General features: G+C 46.9%; 1 protein-coding gene across 1 annotated transcript in view; it reads left to right on the plus strand.

The window, feature by feature from the left end:
- The first annotated feature begins 17,881 nt into the window (after positions 1-17,881).
- Positions 17,882-19,959, plus strand: part of ZCCHC14 (zinc finger CCHC-type containing 14) — an 89,775-nt gene continuing 87,697 nt past the window's right edge. The window contains exon 1 of the mRNA XM_007531442.3: positions 17,882-18,571. Within this exon, the coding sequence (XP_007531504.2) occupies positions 17,996-18,571 (576 nt within the window). The 5' untranslated portion in view covers positions 17,882-17,995. The remainder of the gene's footprint in view (positions 18,572-19,959) is intronic.

Consider the following 19,959-nt stretch of genomic DNA (forward strand, 5'->3'; position numbering starts at 1 on the left):
AGGGTCACCAGGTGGAGGAGACTATACGATGCTGGCTGCCTATGATAGACAAGTGACCTCTCTGAAGTTCTGACTCATTTGTAAAGGAGAACCAAGTGAAATAATTGTGCAAGATCCCCAGTCTGAAGCCAGTCTGGACACCAGGTTCACCTGTGCTGTGTAAATGAGATTCTATGTGACCCTCCTGGTCCTATCCCATTTTCAATATCTCCTGAGGGGACAGGCAGAAGAATCTGGGTTCAGGAAACCCGTTTCTGTTTAACTCTGTCTATATCAGCTCTCCTTCCCTTTGGCCTTAGGGCTTCTTGTGCAGGTGAAGATAACGATCTATTGATTTCAAAGCATGTCACTGGAGTTAAATGAGGCATAAAAGTGCTTTGTCCCCCTGGCATTTCTGCCCTTCCTGCTCTCAATGCCAAAACCCTTAGCTCCACAGGGCTTGGCAAGAGGTACAGGATGAGCTGCCAATCCTGAGGTCTCTCTCCCACTGCTGTTCACTGTCCATCCTCTGATAGGTGACTTCACTGCACTGTGCCTGGTCTTCCTTTGGTGAAGTCTAAAGGGAGTGGGTCCTGAAGGAATGAACCTGACACATGGAGACCAGCAGCCACTGTGATAACTGTTGCTTTACTGTTCTTTGATGCTAGACCTAAGAATCCCAGCTTAGAGGAGGCAACTGATGACACAGTACACACAGTAACGTAAGGGGTGCTCCCCTAGCATCCAGACTGTTCAAAGTCCAGGTGGGGATCTGACTGCTCATGTCAATCACAGTGCCAAGCCTTTGCATGCCCTGCCTACACTAGTGCCCAGGATGAATCTGTGACCACAGCTGAGTCAAGATGGCAGCTTGAGGACAACACCTAATATATTCGCCTCAAAAAAAGCCAATTTTAACCTGGGAATTCCAAGTGAGAGCAGGATTTCCAGGCCCATAGAAAAGAAACTATAGAGGAAGAGGCAGAGAGGGACCACTGTGGAACATTATAACTCATCTATAAGTTGGCGAAAGGCTGCTGAATGGACAAAGGAGTGTGGAGTGGGGTGGAGCCACCAAATTTCAAATGCTACTATAATATAAACCTGACTTCAGGGAGTCGGGCTGTAGCGCAGCGGGTTAAGCGCAGGTGGCGCAAAGCACAAGGACCGACATAAGGATCCCGGTTCGAACCCCGGCTCCCCACCTGTAGGGGAGTCGCTTCACAGGCGGTGAAGCAGGTCTGCAGGTGTCTTTCTCTCCTCCTCTCTGTCTTCCCCTCCTCTCTCCATTTCTCTCTGTCCTATCCAACAACGACAACAACAATAATAACTACAACAATAAAACAACAAGGGCAACAAAAGGGAATAAATAAAATAAAATAAAAAATTAAAAAATATATATATATATATAAACCTGACTTCCCTGAGCAGATGATCTCACCAATGTGTCCTGGAACTCGACCTGCCCAGAACCTACTCCACTAGGGGAAGATAGAAGTAAGCTGGGGGTATGGATCTACCTGCCAGTGCCCATGTCCATTGGAGAAGCAATTATGGAAGCCAGACCTCCCACCTTCTGCACCCCATAAAGATCTTTGGTCCATATTCCCAGAGGAATAAGGAATAGGAAGCTTCCAATGGAGAGGATGGGATACAGAACTCTCATGCTGGGAATTGTGTGGAATTATACCACAATCTTGTCAATTATTATTAAATCACTAATAAATTTTAAAAAGAAATTAATTATCACAGCTGCCATATCTCGCTGCCTGCTAAGCATCATCTTGTCTAATACTTCAGCTATCCCTGAATGGATCTCTATCATTCCACTTGGAAGAAATCAGTGGCCAGAGAGGGGTAAATTACAATCTAGAGAAGAGGGTGAGGGATTCACATGTTCATATAGACCTTAATACCTCAATATTGGCTAGGAATACCTTCAACAGCAGAAAGTAAAATGCCCCACTAACCAGAAAAATGGTCTGTCCTGTGTAAAAAATCTGGAAGATTTGGTGATCAGCTGAGTGACACGAAGCACACATGTCAGGGCATTATTGTTAGGTAGCCGGATGACAATGGGTAACCCACTTATTATCAGCCCCCCCCACACACACACACACTGCACTGTGCCAGGTCAAAGATATGCTGATTAGGGTTGAAGAGGTAAGGTGCCTGGCACATTTCTCCTTCTCAAATCTCTTCATCAGGAAAAGGCTTCCTGGGGTCTTAAAAGCCAGAACTGTGTCACATATTCCTTAAAGCAAAAGAAATTAGCCCTATGAAATTCTGCTAAGTTCTCTTTTAAGGTAGGGGAAGATCTGAATGGTGGGTCATTTAATGCAATTTCCTTGAGACAAACTGAAAATACATTTCAAAATGACAACTATTTAGAAGGCAACTTGAGAATTTCTCTTTGGGGGGTTGGGCGGTAGGTGCAGCAGTTTAAGCGCATGTGGTGCAAAGCGCAGGACCAGCATAAGGATTCTGGTTCAAGCCCCCCGGCTCCCCACCTGCAGGGAGGTCTGTTCACAGGTGGTAAAGCAGGTCTGCAGGTGTCTATCTTTCTCTCCCCCTCTCTGTCTTCCCCTCCTCTCTCCATTTCTCTCTGTCCTATCCAAGCAACGACAACAGCAATGACAACAACAATAATAATGACAATAATAAGGGTAACAACAAGGGCAACAAAATGGGAAAAATGGCCTCCAGGAGCAGTGGATTCCTAGTGCAGGCACTGAGCCCCAGCAATAACCCTGGAGGGAAAAAAAAAAATCTCTTTGGAAGGTTGGGTAGTGGCTCATCTAGTACAGCACACACAATACTATGAACAAAGAACTGGGTTTACTTTCTCAGACAATCTTTTTAGCCAACTTCATCCTAGCTATCAAGCACAAGCAAAAAACTACCATTGTCATGGGCCCTTAGAAACATGCCCTAAGGGAGTCGGGTGGTAGCACTGTGAGTTAAACACACATGGCACAAAGTGCAAGGACCAGCTTAAGGATCCTGGACCGGCTTAAGGATCCTGCTTCAAGCCCCCCAGCTCCCCACCTGCAGGGGAGTCCCTTCACAGGCAGTGAAGCAGGTCTGCAGGTGTCTATCTCTCCCCCTCTGTCTTTCCCTCCTCTCTCCTTTTCTCTCTGTCCTATCTAACAATGACGACATCAATAACAACAATAAAAAACAAGGGTGACAAAAGGGAAAATAAATAAATATAAAAAAAATTTTTAAAAAGAAAGAAACATGCCCTAAAATGGACTTCTGAGTTTTCTTCCAGCCTAAGATCCCTAATTTCATCTGCTCTGTTCCTATTTTTTGGTTCCTGTTCATTAACCATTTTGTCTCACTTTATGTCCTGCCACCTTCCAGACACCAAGTTGCAGATGCTGCCATGACTCCACCCTGACTTTTCTGAGCAGATGACCTCACCAATGTGTCTTGGAACCTTACCTCTCCAGAGCCCCACCCCACTAGATAAAGATAGAAACAGGCTGGGGGTATGGGTCACCCTGCCAATGCCCAAATCCAGTAGAGAAGCAATTACGGAAGTCAGAATTTCTACCTTCTGCACCCCAAAAACAACATTGATCCATACTCCTGGTTGGGGAAAAGTGACAGAAGGAAAAGGATAAGAGGCCTCTGAACTCCAGCTCCATAAGGTCCCAGAGAGAGCGGGCAAAATAGGGAGAGTATATGGATGTAGTAATAGGGTTATGTGTGTGGCTTGGAGGGGAAGAGAAGATTTGATCTGGAAGAAAAAGGGGGTAATTATGTACAAACATAGACAGATAGCTATAGAGATGACAGTTAACCCATGTCTGTAATCTTGGGAGAACCACAGTGGTTTGTGATGGAGGGACTTGGGATTCAGTAATCTGGTGGTAGGAACGGTATAGAATTATAGCCCTGTTGACATGTAATTTTGTAATCAATATTAAATTGCTAATAAAAATTTTTTTAAAGAAAGACCTGGGTGTGCGCCCATAGTCTCTACCTTAGAGATGCAGAGGAGGCATTTCATGAGCAGTGGAGAAGAGCTGTGGTTTCTTTCCCTCTCTCCTTCTGTCTCTCTGTTTCACTTTCTTTCTGAAATAGTTACTCTGGAACAATGAAGACTGAGAGATGACAATATTATATATATATATTTGGAGAGACAGACATTCCAGATGGGCTGTCAACTGCAGGAGAATTTGTGCCTACACCCTTGTAGGATGCAGTTCCTTCCAGTTCTAGGTTTGAGGTTGCTGGCTATAAATTGGGACCATCTCTGCTCCAGGAAGTCATCCCTACATTCCTCCTTGGTGGCCCCATCTTCCAAAGCAGCAGTAGCATGTCCTGTTTTTGTCAGCTTTTTTAAAGTTTCACCTGATTAAGCCAGGGTCACTCAGATTACCTTCCAATCTGAAGGTTAACCTGACTGGGGACTGTAATCACATCACAGTCTCCTAATAATTGCTCCTGGGTTGGTTTGCCTTGACAACCAAGAGATGGAATCCTGGGTCCACATTCAGAATTCTTCCTGCCACAGGTGTCTTACAAGGAGACCAGCTGTAAGAGGAAGGAGGGGGCACACTCAGTTGAGCACACACTACCATGCAAAAAGACTGGGGTTCAAGTCCCCAGTCCTTACCTGCAAAGGGGGGTGGGGGTGGAGTTTTATGTGTGGTGAAGCAGTGCTGCAGGTGTCTGTGTCTTTTTTTTTCTCTTCCTCTCTATCTCCTCCTCCCCTCTCAATATCTCTGTCCTATCAAATATAAGAAAAAAATAATTTAATTTTTAAAAAGAGAGAAAACAGACATAAGGAAAACAAGGAGATCAGCTTCCAGGAGAGGTCCTCTGATCTCTGGGCAAGAGAGGTACTCCGTCTTCCTTATGGTAGGAAATAGGTACTCTTTTGGCGTCAAGTGATTTGTAGGAATTCACCTACAAAATTGAAGGAAATTTCATAATGGAGTCTGACCTCCAAAGGAAACCCAAATATTCATATAGTCTGTCTTCTGCATTGTGGCTATAGTTTAGGTCATCTGTTGATTCAGACTTAGAAGACTTGGCCATTGCCCCACCCTCCTTTTTAAATTTTTTTTTTATCAAAGTATTGCTTAGCTCTGACTTGTAGTAGTGCTGAGGACTGAACCTAGGAACTCTTGTGCCTCAGGTATGAAAAGCTGTTGCATAATCCCTGTTGCTATCTCTCTGGCCCATTGCTCACCCTCTTTTTCCAGGACATTTTAAAACAACAGTAAATGTTTTTCAAAACTCATTATCAGTGTGAAGTTCAGTGAGTTTCCCAATCCTGAATACTCTTCAATGCTAGATAGAGATGATTTCAACACAATACCAGATATACATGGAGGTGTGTCCAGCCCCCACTACCCTCTGCACTCCATATGCAAGCTCTAGGAGATCTGGACAATTCTGTTCCCCATTCCAATGAATTTTCCCCCAACTCCTATCTAGCTAGAGCTTATTTGGAAATAGGGTCTGTCCAGATGTATTCAAGTTAAGATGATGTAAAGTTAAGATGATTAGGATGGGCCTTGACTCAGAGACTGGGCTCTTTATTAGAAGAGGGATATTAGGACACAGAGAAAATAGCATACAAAGAGATAACCCAAAGAAGGCCATGTGAAGATGGATACAGAAACTAGAGTGATGTAGCTATAAGATAAAGATTGCGTCTAGTGGGTGGAGGGTAGATAGCATAATGGTTATACAAACAGAGTCTCATGCCAAAGTCCCAGGTTCAATCCCCCACACCACCCACCGTAAGCCAGAGCTAAACAGTGCTTTGGTAAAAATAAATAAATAAATAAAAATAAAATTGCTTGTAGCCACCAGAAGATGGGAGAAGGACCTGGAACACATTCACTATGAGAGGGAACCAACTCTGTTGACATTTTAATTTTGAACCTCAGGCTTTAGAATTGTGGAAATGTTTCTGTTGTTTTAAACTACTCAATTTGGGATGGCTTGGTTATGACTGTCAAGGAAATCCGTGTGTGTGTGTGTGTGTGTGTGTGTGTGTGTGTGTGTGTGTATTTAAACTTAATCTCTGGTTAATCACAGATCTCACCACCACTCCCAATTATGTTATACTAACTAGCCTTAATCATTTACTTCCTACCTGGTTTAATGAGTACATCTAATAAGACTGAACTTCAAAAGCAAAAAAAAAAAAAAAAGAAGAAGAAGAAGAAGAAAGAAAGAAGCCAAACAGACCAGGAATCTAATCTAATTATTAAAAAATGAGAGCAGGGGAGATGGCATAATGGTTATGCAAAGACTTCCATGCCTGAGACACCAAAGGTACCAGGTTCTAGCTCCCTTGGATAGTGCGTTACTTTGCCATGTGTTGCCATCCAGGTTCGACCCCAGCACCCATAGCACTGAAGCTTCCTTCAGTGCTGTGGTCTTAGCCAGTTTCTCTCTCTCTCTCTCTCTCTCTCTCTTTGAAAGAGAGAGAAGTAATCTTTTTTAAGGTAAAAAAAAAGCCCATAAATAAAGGCAGAGGCAACTCACAAACTGAGAGGTTATTTCCAAATTAGTCACAGAAAAAGTTTTTATATCTGCTTACATAAATATTTTTCCTTTTTTATTTTCTTTCTGGCCACCAGGGTAATTCCTGGAGTTGCATGAATCCACTAATCCCCATGGCCTTTTTTTAGTAGAAGTTGGGGGAGAGAGACACTTGCAGCACTGATTCACTACTCATGAAATTCCCTCCCTGCAGGTAGAGATGAGGGCTTGAACATGGGTCCTCAAACACGGCAACATGTGAGCTCTACTGGTGACACAACACCCAGTCACCTATTAAGTAAATCTTAAGAATTAATGGAAACAGGACCAGCAAAACAGGTCACTGGAATAGCATTGTTTGCCATATGTGAGACCCAAGTCCATACTGGAGGAAGCTTCAGTGTTGTGGTGTCTTTCTGTCTCTGTCTCTGAAAATGTCTTCCTGGAGTAGTAAAGCCCCCAACAACTACAAAATAATAATAATTACAATTATAATACTTATTATTATTATTGGAAGCAAAAGACCCAGAACCTAACAGGAAAATGGGCAAAAAAAAAAAAAATCACAAATAAGCAGTTCACTAAAAAAAAAAAGGGATGTGGTTGGGCAGTGGTTTATCAGGTAGAATGCGTATATTACCATATACAAGGACCCAAGTTCAAAGCCCCAGTCCCACCTGCAGTGGAGGAAGTTTCATGAGGGTGAAGCAATGCTGCAGATCTCTCTTTCTCCCCACCCCTTCACTCACAATTTCTCTGACATCTATTAAAAAAAAGAAGGAAAAAATGGCACCCAGGAGTGGTGGACTTGTCATGTAGGCATTGAGCCCCAGTGATAACCCTAGTGACAATAAAAAATGATAATAAAATAAAGATACAAGAATGGTGGCCAGACCTGGCTTTCCAATTTTCCTAGAGACTCTGGGTTAAAATGTAATCAATCTGTTTCTGCTTAAGCTAAAAGCAGTAGCTTTTTCTATTTGCAATTGATTTGGTGAGCAAAGACTATATCCAGATATTAACCCACCTTGAAATATGAAGACTTTTCAACCTACAGTAAATCCAAGAATGAGTGACATCTGAGTCTGGAGACGGTTTTTTTTGTTTGTTTTCTTTTCTTTTTTGCCTCCAGGGTTTTTGCTGGGGCTCAGTGCCTGCACTACACAAATCCACTGCTCCTGGAGGCTATTTTTTCCCTTTTGTTGTCCTTGATGTTTATCGTTGTTGTTGTTGTTATTATTGTCACTGCTGTCGTTGTTGTTGGATAGGACAGAGAAATTGAGAGAAGAGAGGAAGACAGAGAGGGAGAGAGAAAGATAGACACTTGGAGACCTGCTTCACTGCTTGTGAAGCGACGCCCCTGCAGGTGGGGATCTGGAGGCTCGAATCGGTCCTTAAGCTTCGTGCCATGTGCGTTTAACCCACAACCCTATCGCCCGACCCCCTAGAGACAGTTTTTTTTTGTTTTGTTTTGTTTATTTCTTTTTAATATTTATTTATTCCCTTTTTGTTGCCCTTGTTTTATTGTTGTAGTTATTATTGTTGTTATTGATGTCGTTGTTGTTGGATAGGACATAAGGAGAGAGGAGAGGAAGACAGAGTGGGGGAGAGAAAGATAGATGCCTGAAGACCTGCTTCACCGCCTGTGAAGCAACTCCCCTGCAGGTGGCTCGAACCGGGATCTCTATGCCAGTCCTTGTGCTTTGTGCCACCTGCACTTAACCCGCTGCACTACCACCCAACTCCTTGGAGACAGTTTTAAAAGAAGAGCTTGCAGCCCAGAAGTGACACAATGGATAGAGTATTGGACTAGTTTGACCCACAGCATCACATATGCCAGTGATAATCTGGTTCTCCCGCTCCCCACCACTCATAAATAAATTAAGAAATCTCAGGAGGCTGGGAAGTGGAACATCCAGTTGAGCACACCATTATCATGTACAAGGATTGCAGTTCGAACATCCACTCCCAACTTGCAGGGGGGATGTTTCATGAGTAATGAAGCAGGTCTATAGCTGTCTGTTTCTTTCTCCCTCTCTATTCCCCACTATTCTATTCAATTTATATCCTATCCAATAAAAAATAGAAAGAAAAAAATGGCTGCAGGAGTGGTGGATTCATAGTTCTGGTACCTGGTAACAACAACTATATATATATATTTCAATAATAATCAATAATAATAGTAAAGAGCTTGCAGATATGTTTTCAGGCCATCACCAGTTGTATCACACAAGAGCAGTGCCTTCTGAGGTGACCACCTGGGAGGAGCAGAAATTACTGGGTTGAGTGAGCTTTGGAATGTTTGTTTAAAAAGAAGCTTTCCATATTCTAGAGTTATACCTTGTCACCCAGACAATATGTTATCTTATTTTGGAGTGTTTTTTTCCTCTTTTTTTTTTCCCCCTCCACAGTTATTGCTGGGGCTCGGTGCCTACACTACGAATCCACTGCTCCTGGAGGCTATTTTTTCTCTTTTTTGTTGCCCTTGTTGTTTATTGTTGTTATTATTGTTGTCACTGCTGTCATTGTTGTTGGATAGGACAGAGAGAAATGGAGAGAGGAGGGGAGACAAGGGGAAGAGAAATATAGACATCTGCAGACCTGCTTCACCACTTGTGAAGCAACCCCCCTGCAGGTGGGGAGCCGGGAGCTCAAACTGGGATCCTTCTGCAGGTCCTTGCGCTTTGTGCCATGTGCACTTAACCCACTGTACTACTGTCTGGCTCCCTTCCTCTTTCTTTTGTTTGCCACCAGAGTTAGTGCTGAGGCTTGGTGCCTGCATTATAAATCCATCACTCTTGATAGCTTTTTTTCCCTTCTTTATTTATTTTCCTTCCTATTTTTTTTTTATTTGATAGGACAGAGAGAAATTATGGGGAGAGGGGTTGATAAAGAGAGAGAGAGAGACAAAAAAAAAAAGATACCTAAATATTTGCTTTACCACTTGTGAAGCATCCACCCTGCAGGTAGGGAGCAAGGGCTTGAACCTGGGTCCTTGCACATGGTAACATGTGCAGTCAAGTGGGTGTGCCACCATCCAGCCTCTGGAAAGTGTTTTTCACCCACACTTAGTTCTGGGTGTGTCCTGATCATTTGGTAGACTACTGGGTCCCTCTCTCTCTGTTGCTCTTTTAGAGACCCATTCAGGAGACAGATATAGTGATTAGGTTTCAGACTGGTGCAAGGTCCAGGGCAAGTCTTCTGAAGCTCAATTAGCAGCGCATAGAAACAACCTGAATGTCCAATAATAGGGAATTAGTTGGCTGAATCTCAGTATATTACAGTAAGACTCTGGGCCACCCCTGAAGTCATGATTTAGAAGAAAATCCACCCGGAAAGATATACGGGATGCACTGGTGAGTCAAAATAGTAGGCCCCAAAATGTAAAGAACATAAATATAAATACAGTGGCTGAGTGGGTGGGCTGGCTGGTGGCTCACCTGGTTGAGTACACATGTTACAGTGGCCAAATGATGGTGCATTTTGTTGAGTGCATAAACTACAATGTGCAAAGACCTGGATTCAAGCCCCTGGTCTTCACCTGCAGGGGGAAAGCTTTGTGAGTGGTGAAGCAGGGCTGCAGGCATCTCTCTGTCTCTCTCCCTCTCTATTTCCCCTTCCTCTCCATTTCTGGCTGTCTCTATCAAATAAATAATAAAAAAATAAAAAAACAATTAAGCAAAACTTTTTGTAATATTGGACTCTTTTTTTAATATTTAGTCCCTTACATAGTCTTTTTTTATTGTTGTAGTTATTGATGCCGCTGTTGTTGGATAGGACAGAGAGAAATGGAGAGAAGAAGGGAAGACAGAGAGGGGAGAGAAAGATAGACACCTGCAGACCTGCTTCACCACTTGTGAATCGACTCCCCTGCAGGTGAGGAGCTAGGGCTCGAACTATAAACAAAAATTTTTTTTAAAAGAAAGAGTCACCTGCAGCCCTGCTTCACCACTCACAAAGCTTTCCCCTTGCAGGTGGGGGCCAGGGGCTTGAACCTGGATCCTTATGCACTGTAATGTGTGTGCTTAACTAGGTGTACCACTGCCTGACCCCCTGCTCCACCACTTGTGAAGCTTTCCTGTGCAGGTATTCCCATGCAGTGGACAGTGGCTCAAACTGGAATCCTAGGGGTGACAAACTGTGAGCTGTCTCCTGGCCCCTGGCTCACTCTATCTGAAAAAGTTGATAAAAACATCATAAATACCAGAACTGGTGGATCCCCAGTGATGACAAAAATAAAAATAAAAAAACTACAGAAATAAATCATGAAGGTACCAGCTGAAGCTGGAGAAACAGATGAAAGAGAAATGACAATGCCATCTCCATTGGGGCTGGGCAAGGCAGTAGAAGTGTGGAAATCACTCAACTTTGGATCTGTTTGAAACATTCACAATAAAAAGGTAAACAAACAGAATACATAAAGCCAGCAGCAACAGTGAATTGTTAACTTTCTATGGATTTCATTATTTTTTAAAGAATTTATTTATTTATTAATGAGAAAGATAGCAGGAGAGAGAGAAAGAACCAGACATCACTCTGGTACATGTGCTGCTGGGGGACTGAACTCGGGACTTCATGCTTGAGAATCCAATGCTTTAGCCACTGCACCACCTCCCAGTTCATGGATTTCATTATTATATGAAACACAGAATGTGGAAATATATTATATAAATATATGGTACAAATAAGGCTACAGAATATAAGGGCAAGAACCCATAAGACATGCATGCAGGAACTCAGGTTAGTGACTTAGTCTCTTTGGCATCAATTTCCCCATTTGAAAAGCAAGCAAAAGGACACCTTGGAGTGTGGGCCTGTGGCAAGTACTTATGAGATATCAAGCTTGTTGCTGCCAACTTGTCCAGAGAAATGTGTTAGAAGTATGGAAGCCGAGAGTCGGGCTGTAGTGCAGCGAAGGGGGTTAAGCGCAGGTGGCGCAAAGCACAAGGACCGGCATAAGGATCCCGGTTCTAACCCCGGCTCCCCACCTGCAGGGGAGTCGCTTCACAGGCGGTGAAGCAGGTCTGCAGGTGTCTATCTTTCTCTCCTCCTCTCTGTCTTCCCCTCACTCTCTCCATTTCTCTCTGTCCTATCCAACAACGACAACAACAATAATAACTACAACAATAAAACAACAAGGGCAACAAAAGGGAATCAATAAATAAAATAAATATTAAAAAAAAAGAAAAAAAAAAGAAGTATGGAAGCCATATACTCCAACAGTAGTTTCAAAACTTGGGAGTGCATTGGGATCATCAGCGAGTCAGCAAAATGCAGAGTCTAAGTCCCATCTCCAAGAAGTCTCAGTCCCCTGATCAGGCTAAGAACTTACTTTTTAAAAAATATATATTTATTTCCTTTTTGTTGCCCTTGTTGTTTTTATTGTTGTTGTAGTTATTATTGCTGTTGATGTCGTTGTTGCTGGATAGGACAGAGAGAAATGGAGAGGGGGGGGAAGACAGAGAAGAGGAGAGAAAGATAAGACACCTGCAGACCTGCTTCACTGCTTGTGAAGTGACTCCCCTGCAGGTGGGGAGCCTGGGGTTGAACTGGGGTCCTCATGCCTGTCCTTGCGCTTTGTGCCACGTGCGCTTAACCCACTACACTACTGCCCTACTTCCAGAACTTACATTTTAAACAAATGCAAACCCACTGAGAGAAACACCTCCAAGGAAAAGTGTTTGACCATGTAGTCACTCAGCTGGGTGTCATTCAGATCACAGCAAACTTATAACTTGAGGTGAACAATTGACATTAAGCCTAGCTGGAAAATTTGGTGTGTGATATACATCTAGAATTCTCCAGTTCATAGAATATTAAATATTCCCCCACACCTATGGACATCTAATCTTTGACAAAGGGGCCCAGACTATTAAATGGGGAAAGCAGAGTCTCTTCAACAAATGGTGTTGGAAACAATGGGTAGAAACATGCAGAAGAATTAAACTGAACCACTGTATACCAAATACAAAAATTCCAAAAAAAAAAGTAGATCAAGGACTTGGATGTTAGACCACAAACTATCAGATATCCGCATATATTGGCAGGTCCGGTCGAGCGTAGATGTGGGAAATGAACTTAAATGATGCCGCATTCCGACGAATATCTGGCGGGGCGATGTTGCTAAGAACTGGCAGCCATGGAACTGGGGTGGAACGGATGGTTCCAGAAATTATCCTCATGGAGGAATGTAATTTGGAATCGACCAAGTGGACATGGGGGCTACGGAACCATACTGGGGCACAGTATTCTGCAGTGGAATAGCATAATGCCAGAGATGATGATCGTAGTGTGGAAGCGCTCGCGCCCCATGAGGAGCTGGCCAGTCTTGCAATGATGTGATTCCTCGCGCCCACCTTTGCTGCAGTTTTTATGAGATGTTCGTGAAATGACAGGGTGCGATCGAGAGTAACGCCAAGATAGACTGGCTGGGCTTCATGCCGGATTCTCGTATCGTCAAGCTGCACATTAAGCTCATGCGAGGCCGAGGCATGGTGTAGATGGAAAACAGATGATACCATTTTTGCAGCGCTAGGGATTAGCTGCCATTTTTTTACAGTAATCAGATATCAGAGACATGTCTTTCGTGAGTGTTTCCTCAAGGATGTCAAACTTGGATGCCTGAGTTGCACAGCAGATGTCATCTGTGGTGAAGCAATGCTTTAGTGTATCACCCTCAATAATAATAATAATAATAATAATAATAATAATAATAACCACAAGCAGGGAGCCAGGTGGTGGTACACCTAGTTAAGTGCACGTTACAGTGAACAAAGACCCAGGTTCGAGCTCCCAGGTCCCCACCTGCAGGAGGAAAGCTTTGTGAGTGGTGAAGCAGGGCTGCAAGTGACTCTCTGTCTCTCTCCTTCTCTATCAACTCCTTCCCTCTTGACTTCTAGCTGTTTCTATCCAACAAATAAACAATAAGAAATCTCTATCCAATAAATAATAAGAAAATTAAAAAAAAAATCACAAGTAATTTATGCTCTATTCTAGCCCTAAAAAAGGAGAGAGTGGTAGCACAGTGGTTAAGTGCACATGGTGCAAAGCGCAAGGACAGGCCTAAGGACCCCAACTCAAGCCCCCAGCTCCCCATCTGCAGGGGGGTCACTTCACAGGCAGTGAAGCAGGTCTGCAGGTGTCTATCTTTCTCTTGTCCTCTCTGTCTCCCCCTCCTCTCTCCATTTCTCTCTGTCCTATCCAACAACAACATCAATAACAACAATAACCACAACAATGATAAAAACAAACAAAAAAGTCATAACTACTGTCAATATATGTGCTCCTAATGTGCATGCACCCAAATATATATGGGAGACACTGGCAGCAGCACAGTACTAGATGGAGACCTCAACACACCACTAACAGCAAGAGAAAGGTCATCAGGACCAAAAAAAAGAGAATGGACTCTGTAAATAAAGTCATAGATGAGATGATCTTAATGAATACATTCAGAAACTTCCATCCCTCCAAGAAAGAATATACATTCTTTTCAAATGCATATGGAAAATTCTCAAGGATCAACATGTGTTGGGGCACAAAAACAACCTTAACAAACATGTGAATATTGAAATAAAATAAAAAGGGGCAACAAAAGGGGGAAAAATAGCCTCCAAGTGCAGTGGATTCCTGGTGCAGGCACCAAGCCCCAGCAATAACCCTGGAGGAAAAAGAAAAGAAAAGAAACCCCCATCTCTACTCCTTAGTCTTCAATCCCATGAATTTGGTTTGAATGAAAATGTAATTTGGGGAGTGAGAGGTAGCAAAAAGACTTTCATGCCTGAGGCTCCCAAATCCCAGGTTTGATTGGCTGCACCAGCATAAGCCAGAGCTGAGCAGTGCTCTGATAAAAGTGAATGAATGAGGGAGTCGGGGCGGTAGCACAACGGGTTATGCGCATGTGGCCCGGTTCAAGCCCCAGGCTCCCCACCTGCAGGGGAGTTGCTTCACAGGCAGTGAAGCAAGTCTGCAGGTGTCTATCTTCCCCCTCTCTGTCTTCCCTTCCTCTCTCCATGTCTCTTTGTACTATCCAACAACAAATGACATCAACAACAACAATAATAACTACAACAATAAAACAAGGGCAACAAAAGGGAATAAATAAAAATAAAAGTGAATGAATGAATGAATGAATGAATGAGGACCCCAGAGAGAAGAGCAGGGTCCTGCTGAGGAAACCACAACTCATAGTCAGTCTGAGGAACAGTGCAGAAGGATCAGCAGGCAAGGCTTCCTCACCTCCAGGTTTCTCAGACGAAAGCTGGTGTAGGAGGAAAGGCTCCCAAGTATGGGAACTCCCTGCTTCAGGGTCAGGAGTCCAGATCATTGATTCCTTAAAGTCCGTGGACTGAGTCTCACTTTTCTTAATGGCCCCCAAACTCTTGTCAGGTTTGATTTTATAGGATGGGGATTTAAGATCCATTGAGTTAAGACTAGAATGAAGTTAAGAGGAAATGGCACCATGGGTACTGCAGGGCTACTACTTACCACAAGTAGGAGGCTAAGCACTACAGAAACACAGTCTCCCGCCAATTCTGCAGGCCAGAATTCCAAAGTCAAGGTATCAACATGACTGACCTCCATCCACAGGCTCTAAGAGAGGGTCCTGCCTCTTTTAGCTTCCAAATCTGTCTTCATTCTCTTACTGTCTTTTCTCTGAGCTTCCTCCTCCTCCTCTTCTTTTCTCATTTTTGGCACTAATGTACCACACCTGTGTGATTCCACTGCTCCGGGAACATTTTCAAGATAGAAAAGACACCACAACACCTATTGTGACTGGTGCTCCTATATGGTTCCAGGGGCTCAAACGTAGGTCCTTGAGCATTTTCAGTTGTACTTATGGTTCTTTGTGGTTTCTTATAAGAACACTCTCACTAGCATTAGAGCCTGTGTTGATCCAAACTATCTTGATTCTTAGTGTTATCTGCTGAAACCCTTTTCCTGAACAAGGTCACATTCTGAGGTTCTAGGTAGACATGAACTTACTATGAAACCTGGCACAAACATAAAAAAGCATAAGTGATATAAAAAGGTGGTGGGAAGCTGGGGACCTTGATCCTGGAATCTGAGGTCCAGCTCACCCAGCTAGCCAGTGAGGGTTCCATGAACATCTCTAACCACCAATGCCAACTGGGAGGTGGGTTCCAGGCTTCCTCTTACAGATGAGGAAATTGAGGCTTGGAGGGATTGGGAGCACAGTCAAGATCACATCTGGCTAGAGCTGGGATAGGGATCCAGATCAGTATGGCACCAGAGCTGTGGGGCAAATAGGGGAAGGTGACTTCATAGCCAGGCTTGTCTGGATTTAAGAAACTTTACTGGCCGATAAGGTTCCAAGATCTTTCCAGTCCAAGGAACTTGTTTACTAATAGAAGGTGGAGGGAATGAACTATTTTGATTTTAACATTCCTTCACTTCTTTATATAATTTAGAAGATGACTGCTTCTTAAATTGCTTCAAAAAATAAGACAAAGAGAAGATACTGATTTTGAAAGCAATCATTCTGTACTGGGGAAATAAGGTGGGAAACCCAACCTTCCCCAGCCTCGCCCTGCTGCCTTCATGAATTTAACCCCTTGGGAAGCTACTCTGATGTCCGGAACCTTCCTCCTATACTGGTCTGGAAGCCCTGGGTGGCTCAGGCAAATACTGCCCAAGGTGTGGGAAAGTATGGCGATGAATGGGTGAGAAGCACCTTACCCTTCCCCCCCCCCCCCCCGCCATGACTTTGCAAAGTCTGTTCAACTTTGGAGTCCCAGAGCTCGAGAACGTATTGCTGGGAAGTTTCTAGCATCTTGAACCAGGCTTTTGCCTGGTTCACCTAGGGCTTTAGTCCATGAATCTTGCTTGCCTGCTACTCAGAGCCAGAGAGAAGAATCCGCAGGGAAGCGAGGACATTTGCTTTGTCCCAGGTTTTAGAATTGGGCAAAGTTCACCCCAAGTCCTTGCTTGAAGGCGCGAAAGAATGACCAGACCCTGTTCTGCCTCACAAGACAGGCAAAGAGGAGGCGGGGGTGGGGGAGGGTAGGCGGGGGGCGTGCGGGATGCGGGGGACAATGTCTTTATCTCTGCCTTGGTTTCCCCGTCAACTGGGGTGGGAAAGCAGCTTCAAGGTGGAGGGGACACACCTGCTCGCATGCATTCTCCCACCTGCAATCAGGGGCTGCGCTTGGGCGCCAGCAGCCTCTGGATGCCCACCACCACCCACCCCTGCGGGGCGGGCGACATTCTGCCAGGAGGCGACAGAGCAGCTCCATCTGGGGACATTTCGGGAAGCACCCCCACCCCCGCCCCGCAGGCCAGGGAGAGAGAGATGCCCGGCCTCAATGTGCTCGCGGGTCGGGGGTGCTTTTGCGACCTTTCCTGGGATTGGGGGGAACCCAGGCTCAGAGAGTCCCAGGCACAGGCCCAAGGTCACACAGCACCCCAGAGGCGGGCCGCGCTGGGCCAGGCCGGCTGTTGTGTCTAAGAGGCCGAGCGGCGGCGGCTATCCGAAAAACGACGCGCCCTCCCCGCCCGCGGGGACACCCGGGAGTCCGGCAGGGAGGCCTGGCGCCCGGCTTTGGCCCCTCAAACGACGCTCTGCGCAGATCTGAAGGAACAAAAGCTCGCGATAATCCAGGCCAGGTTTTCCACCTCTCTCCGCTGCCAGGGGGCGGACCCGCATGATGGACAGCCCCCGAGGAGGCGTGGCCACGGTGGGGGCAAATAGGATTGCGGAGCTGGAACAATCACGGGCCAAGAAGGGGCCGCCCGAGCCAATCATCGTGGGGGGCGGGCCCGGCCGGCGCGGCTGTCGCGAGAGACGGCCACCCCGCCCACTTGCGCCTCGTCCCGGTGCCCGTCGGTAGAGAACGCGGCGCGCTCCCCGGATCCGTCCGCCGCGCGGGGAGCACAGCGTGAGGCCGCGAAGCCCCGCGCAGATCCTTCCGCCGCCCGCCCGTCCGCCCGCGGCCCCTCCGCGTCCGCCCTCGCGCCCGTCCGTCCGCGCCGCGGCCTCCCTCCGGTAACGGTCGGCCCGGCTGAGGCGCGGCGGCGGCGGCGGCGGCGGCGGCGGGGCAGCATGGCTAGGGCGGCTCCGTCGGGGGGCGGCCCGCAGTGACAGACCCTGCGGCGCGGGGGGAGATGGGGGCGGCCGCCTCCAGGGCGACGACGACGACGAGGAGCGGCGGCCACTGCCGCCGCCGCGCACCGGCCGCCGCTGGGCACGGGCGCGGGCCAACAGCCCGTCCGTGACCGGGGGGCCCGAGGCCGCTCGCCGCCCCCGGCCGCCCCGGCCGCCCCGGGCCCCCCCGGCGCCCCGCGCGCTCCCGCCCGCCGGCCCCTGGCGGGGGTGCAGCCCGCGCCGCGCGCCCCCGGCCCGGCTCTCCGCGCCCGCCCTCCTGCGCCCTCCACCGGCCCGCGCGCCCCGGGCCCCGCCGCGCCCCCCGCCCGCGCGGCCGCTCGCGCCCGCGCCCGCCCGCGTCCCCGGCTGCGGCCGGCCCCCGGGCCCGCGGGCGGCAGCATGGTGGAGAAGCGCTGCCCGCTGCAGAGGGACGGCGTGTACCGCTGGTTCTCCGAGCTGCCGTCGCCGCAGCGCGTGGAGTTCCTGTGCGGCCTTCTGGACCTGTGCATCCCACTCGAACTGCGCTTCCTCGGCTCGTGCCTCGAGGACCTGGCGCGCAAGGACTACCACTCGCTGCGCGACTCGGAGATCAAGGCCAACAACCCGGCCGACCTGGGCAGCCTCACGAACCTGACGGACGAGGTGGTGCGCAGCAAGCTGCTGGTGTCGCTGGCGCTGCTGGGCTCGGAGCAGCGCGAGGCAGCGGGCGTGCTCTACCGCACGCTCACGCACATCGACTCCATCATCCACAACTACGGGCTGCAGCTCAACGAGGGCCGCACGGGCGATGAGTTCCTACTGCTCTTCACCATGGCTTCCAATCACCCGGCCTTCAGCTTCCACCAGAAGCAGGTGCTGCGCCAGGAGCTCACGCAGATCCAGAGCAGCCTGAGCGGCGGCAGCGGCGGAAGCCACGGGAGCAAGAGCGCGCCGGGACCTGGAGGCTCTCTGCCCACCTGCCCGGCCTGCCACAAGGTGCGTGACTTCACTCCACTCCTCCCTCTCTGGGTCCCAGATCGTTCCAACACCGCCCCCCCCCCGTCCAGTTTTTGTCTAAGATCCTCATCCTCACCCCCCCTTTTCTTCATACATCAAGTTTTCATCCTAGACCTCCACAATCACCCATAGGTTCTACCGCAAACCACCACGTGCTTTCATTCTGGACCTTGAATCCACGGTAGACAGGATCAAGATTTCACCTTCGACCCATACCCTCGCATCAAACTCACCCCCCACCCAAGCTTTCATTTCAGACTCCCCTGCCCCTATTCATTCCCCAAGTCTCCAAACCATCGCCCAGTTTTTTATCCCAGGCCTCACCTTCAAGTCTCCATCCCAAGCCACTAGGCACAGCAGAGCTCCACCCCAAATCGTAAACCTCCAGCCCAATTTCCCACCTTGCACGCAAACCCAGAACTGCCCTAAAGCTCTCACCTCACACCCCTTGGGCCCCTTGCGGGGAGGTGAGCAGTCACACCTTCCTGGGGCAGAACTGAGAGTGGTGATAGGGTTCCTGGGGGAGTTTCTGCAGTTAGAAAGGAAGAGCTGGGGTTGAGTTCCTGGCTGCTTTGTGGCTCTGACATCTTAGGCATTGCGGGACTGGAAAAAAAAAAAAAACGATAAGGCTTTTGTCCCATTAATGGACCTTGTGGGTTACAGATAATAGCTTGATATCGTGTTGCTTTGGTTTTTCTAAATGTGGTGTATATGGGCAGAAAAGGAAGCCACTACTGAGGTGTTGATTAGAAGGCCCTAGAACCTTAGGAGACATTGATTTGTGCTGCTCCCCTAAGGCCTGGTCGCTGATTTCACTTCAGTGGTGATGGTTGTGGTTGCTGGGGAGGTTATATCCTGATGGGCCTCAGACTGCATAGTGTGCGTGTATGTGTACCTACTTCATGGCTATGGCTATGCGAGTGTTTTCTGTATACCTACGTGTTCTCATAAATGTACACGTGTTGCATACGGATATCTCTATAGAGGTATTGAGTATGTGTATGTGTAGAATCTGATCTATGTGAAGATGTTAGTTAATAGTTTATGTGGTGTTTGTATGTGTGTTTGAGTTAGACTACTGTAAGGCAGAAAATGTATTTAGAGACTTCAGTGCACATGGAACAGTTTCTCAACACATTTCTCAACAGCTATTTCTCAGTGATCGCCTTCTTTTGTAGAAATAAATCCCAAACTGACTTTGAGTCCCATGATATCGACCTCATGAGGAATGTTAGGTTAAGTTAAAGATCTTCTGTCTCCAAATTAAACAGGAAGAACATTGTGGTCATCCACTTAGAAATGTGAACTTTTGTCTAAATATTTCAAAACTATGTAAACACAAAGTGTTTGGGATTCAAGCTTATTTT

This window comes from Erinaceus europaeus, chromosome 2 (genome assembly GCF_950295315.1).
Source record: "Erinaceus europaeus chromosome 2, mEriEur2.1, whole genome shotgun sequence".
NCBI classification, from domain to species: domain Eukaryota; kingdom Metazoa; phylum Chordata; class Mammalia; order Eulipotyphla; family Erinaceidae; genus Erinaceus; species Erinaceus europaeus.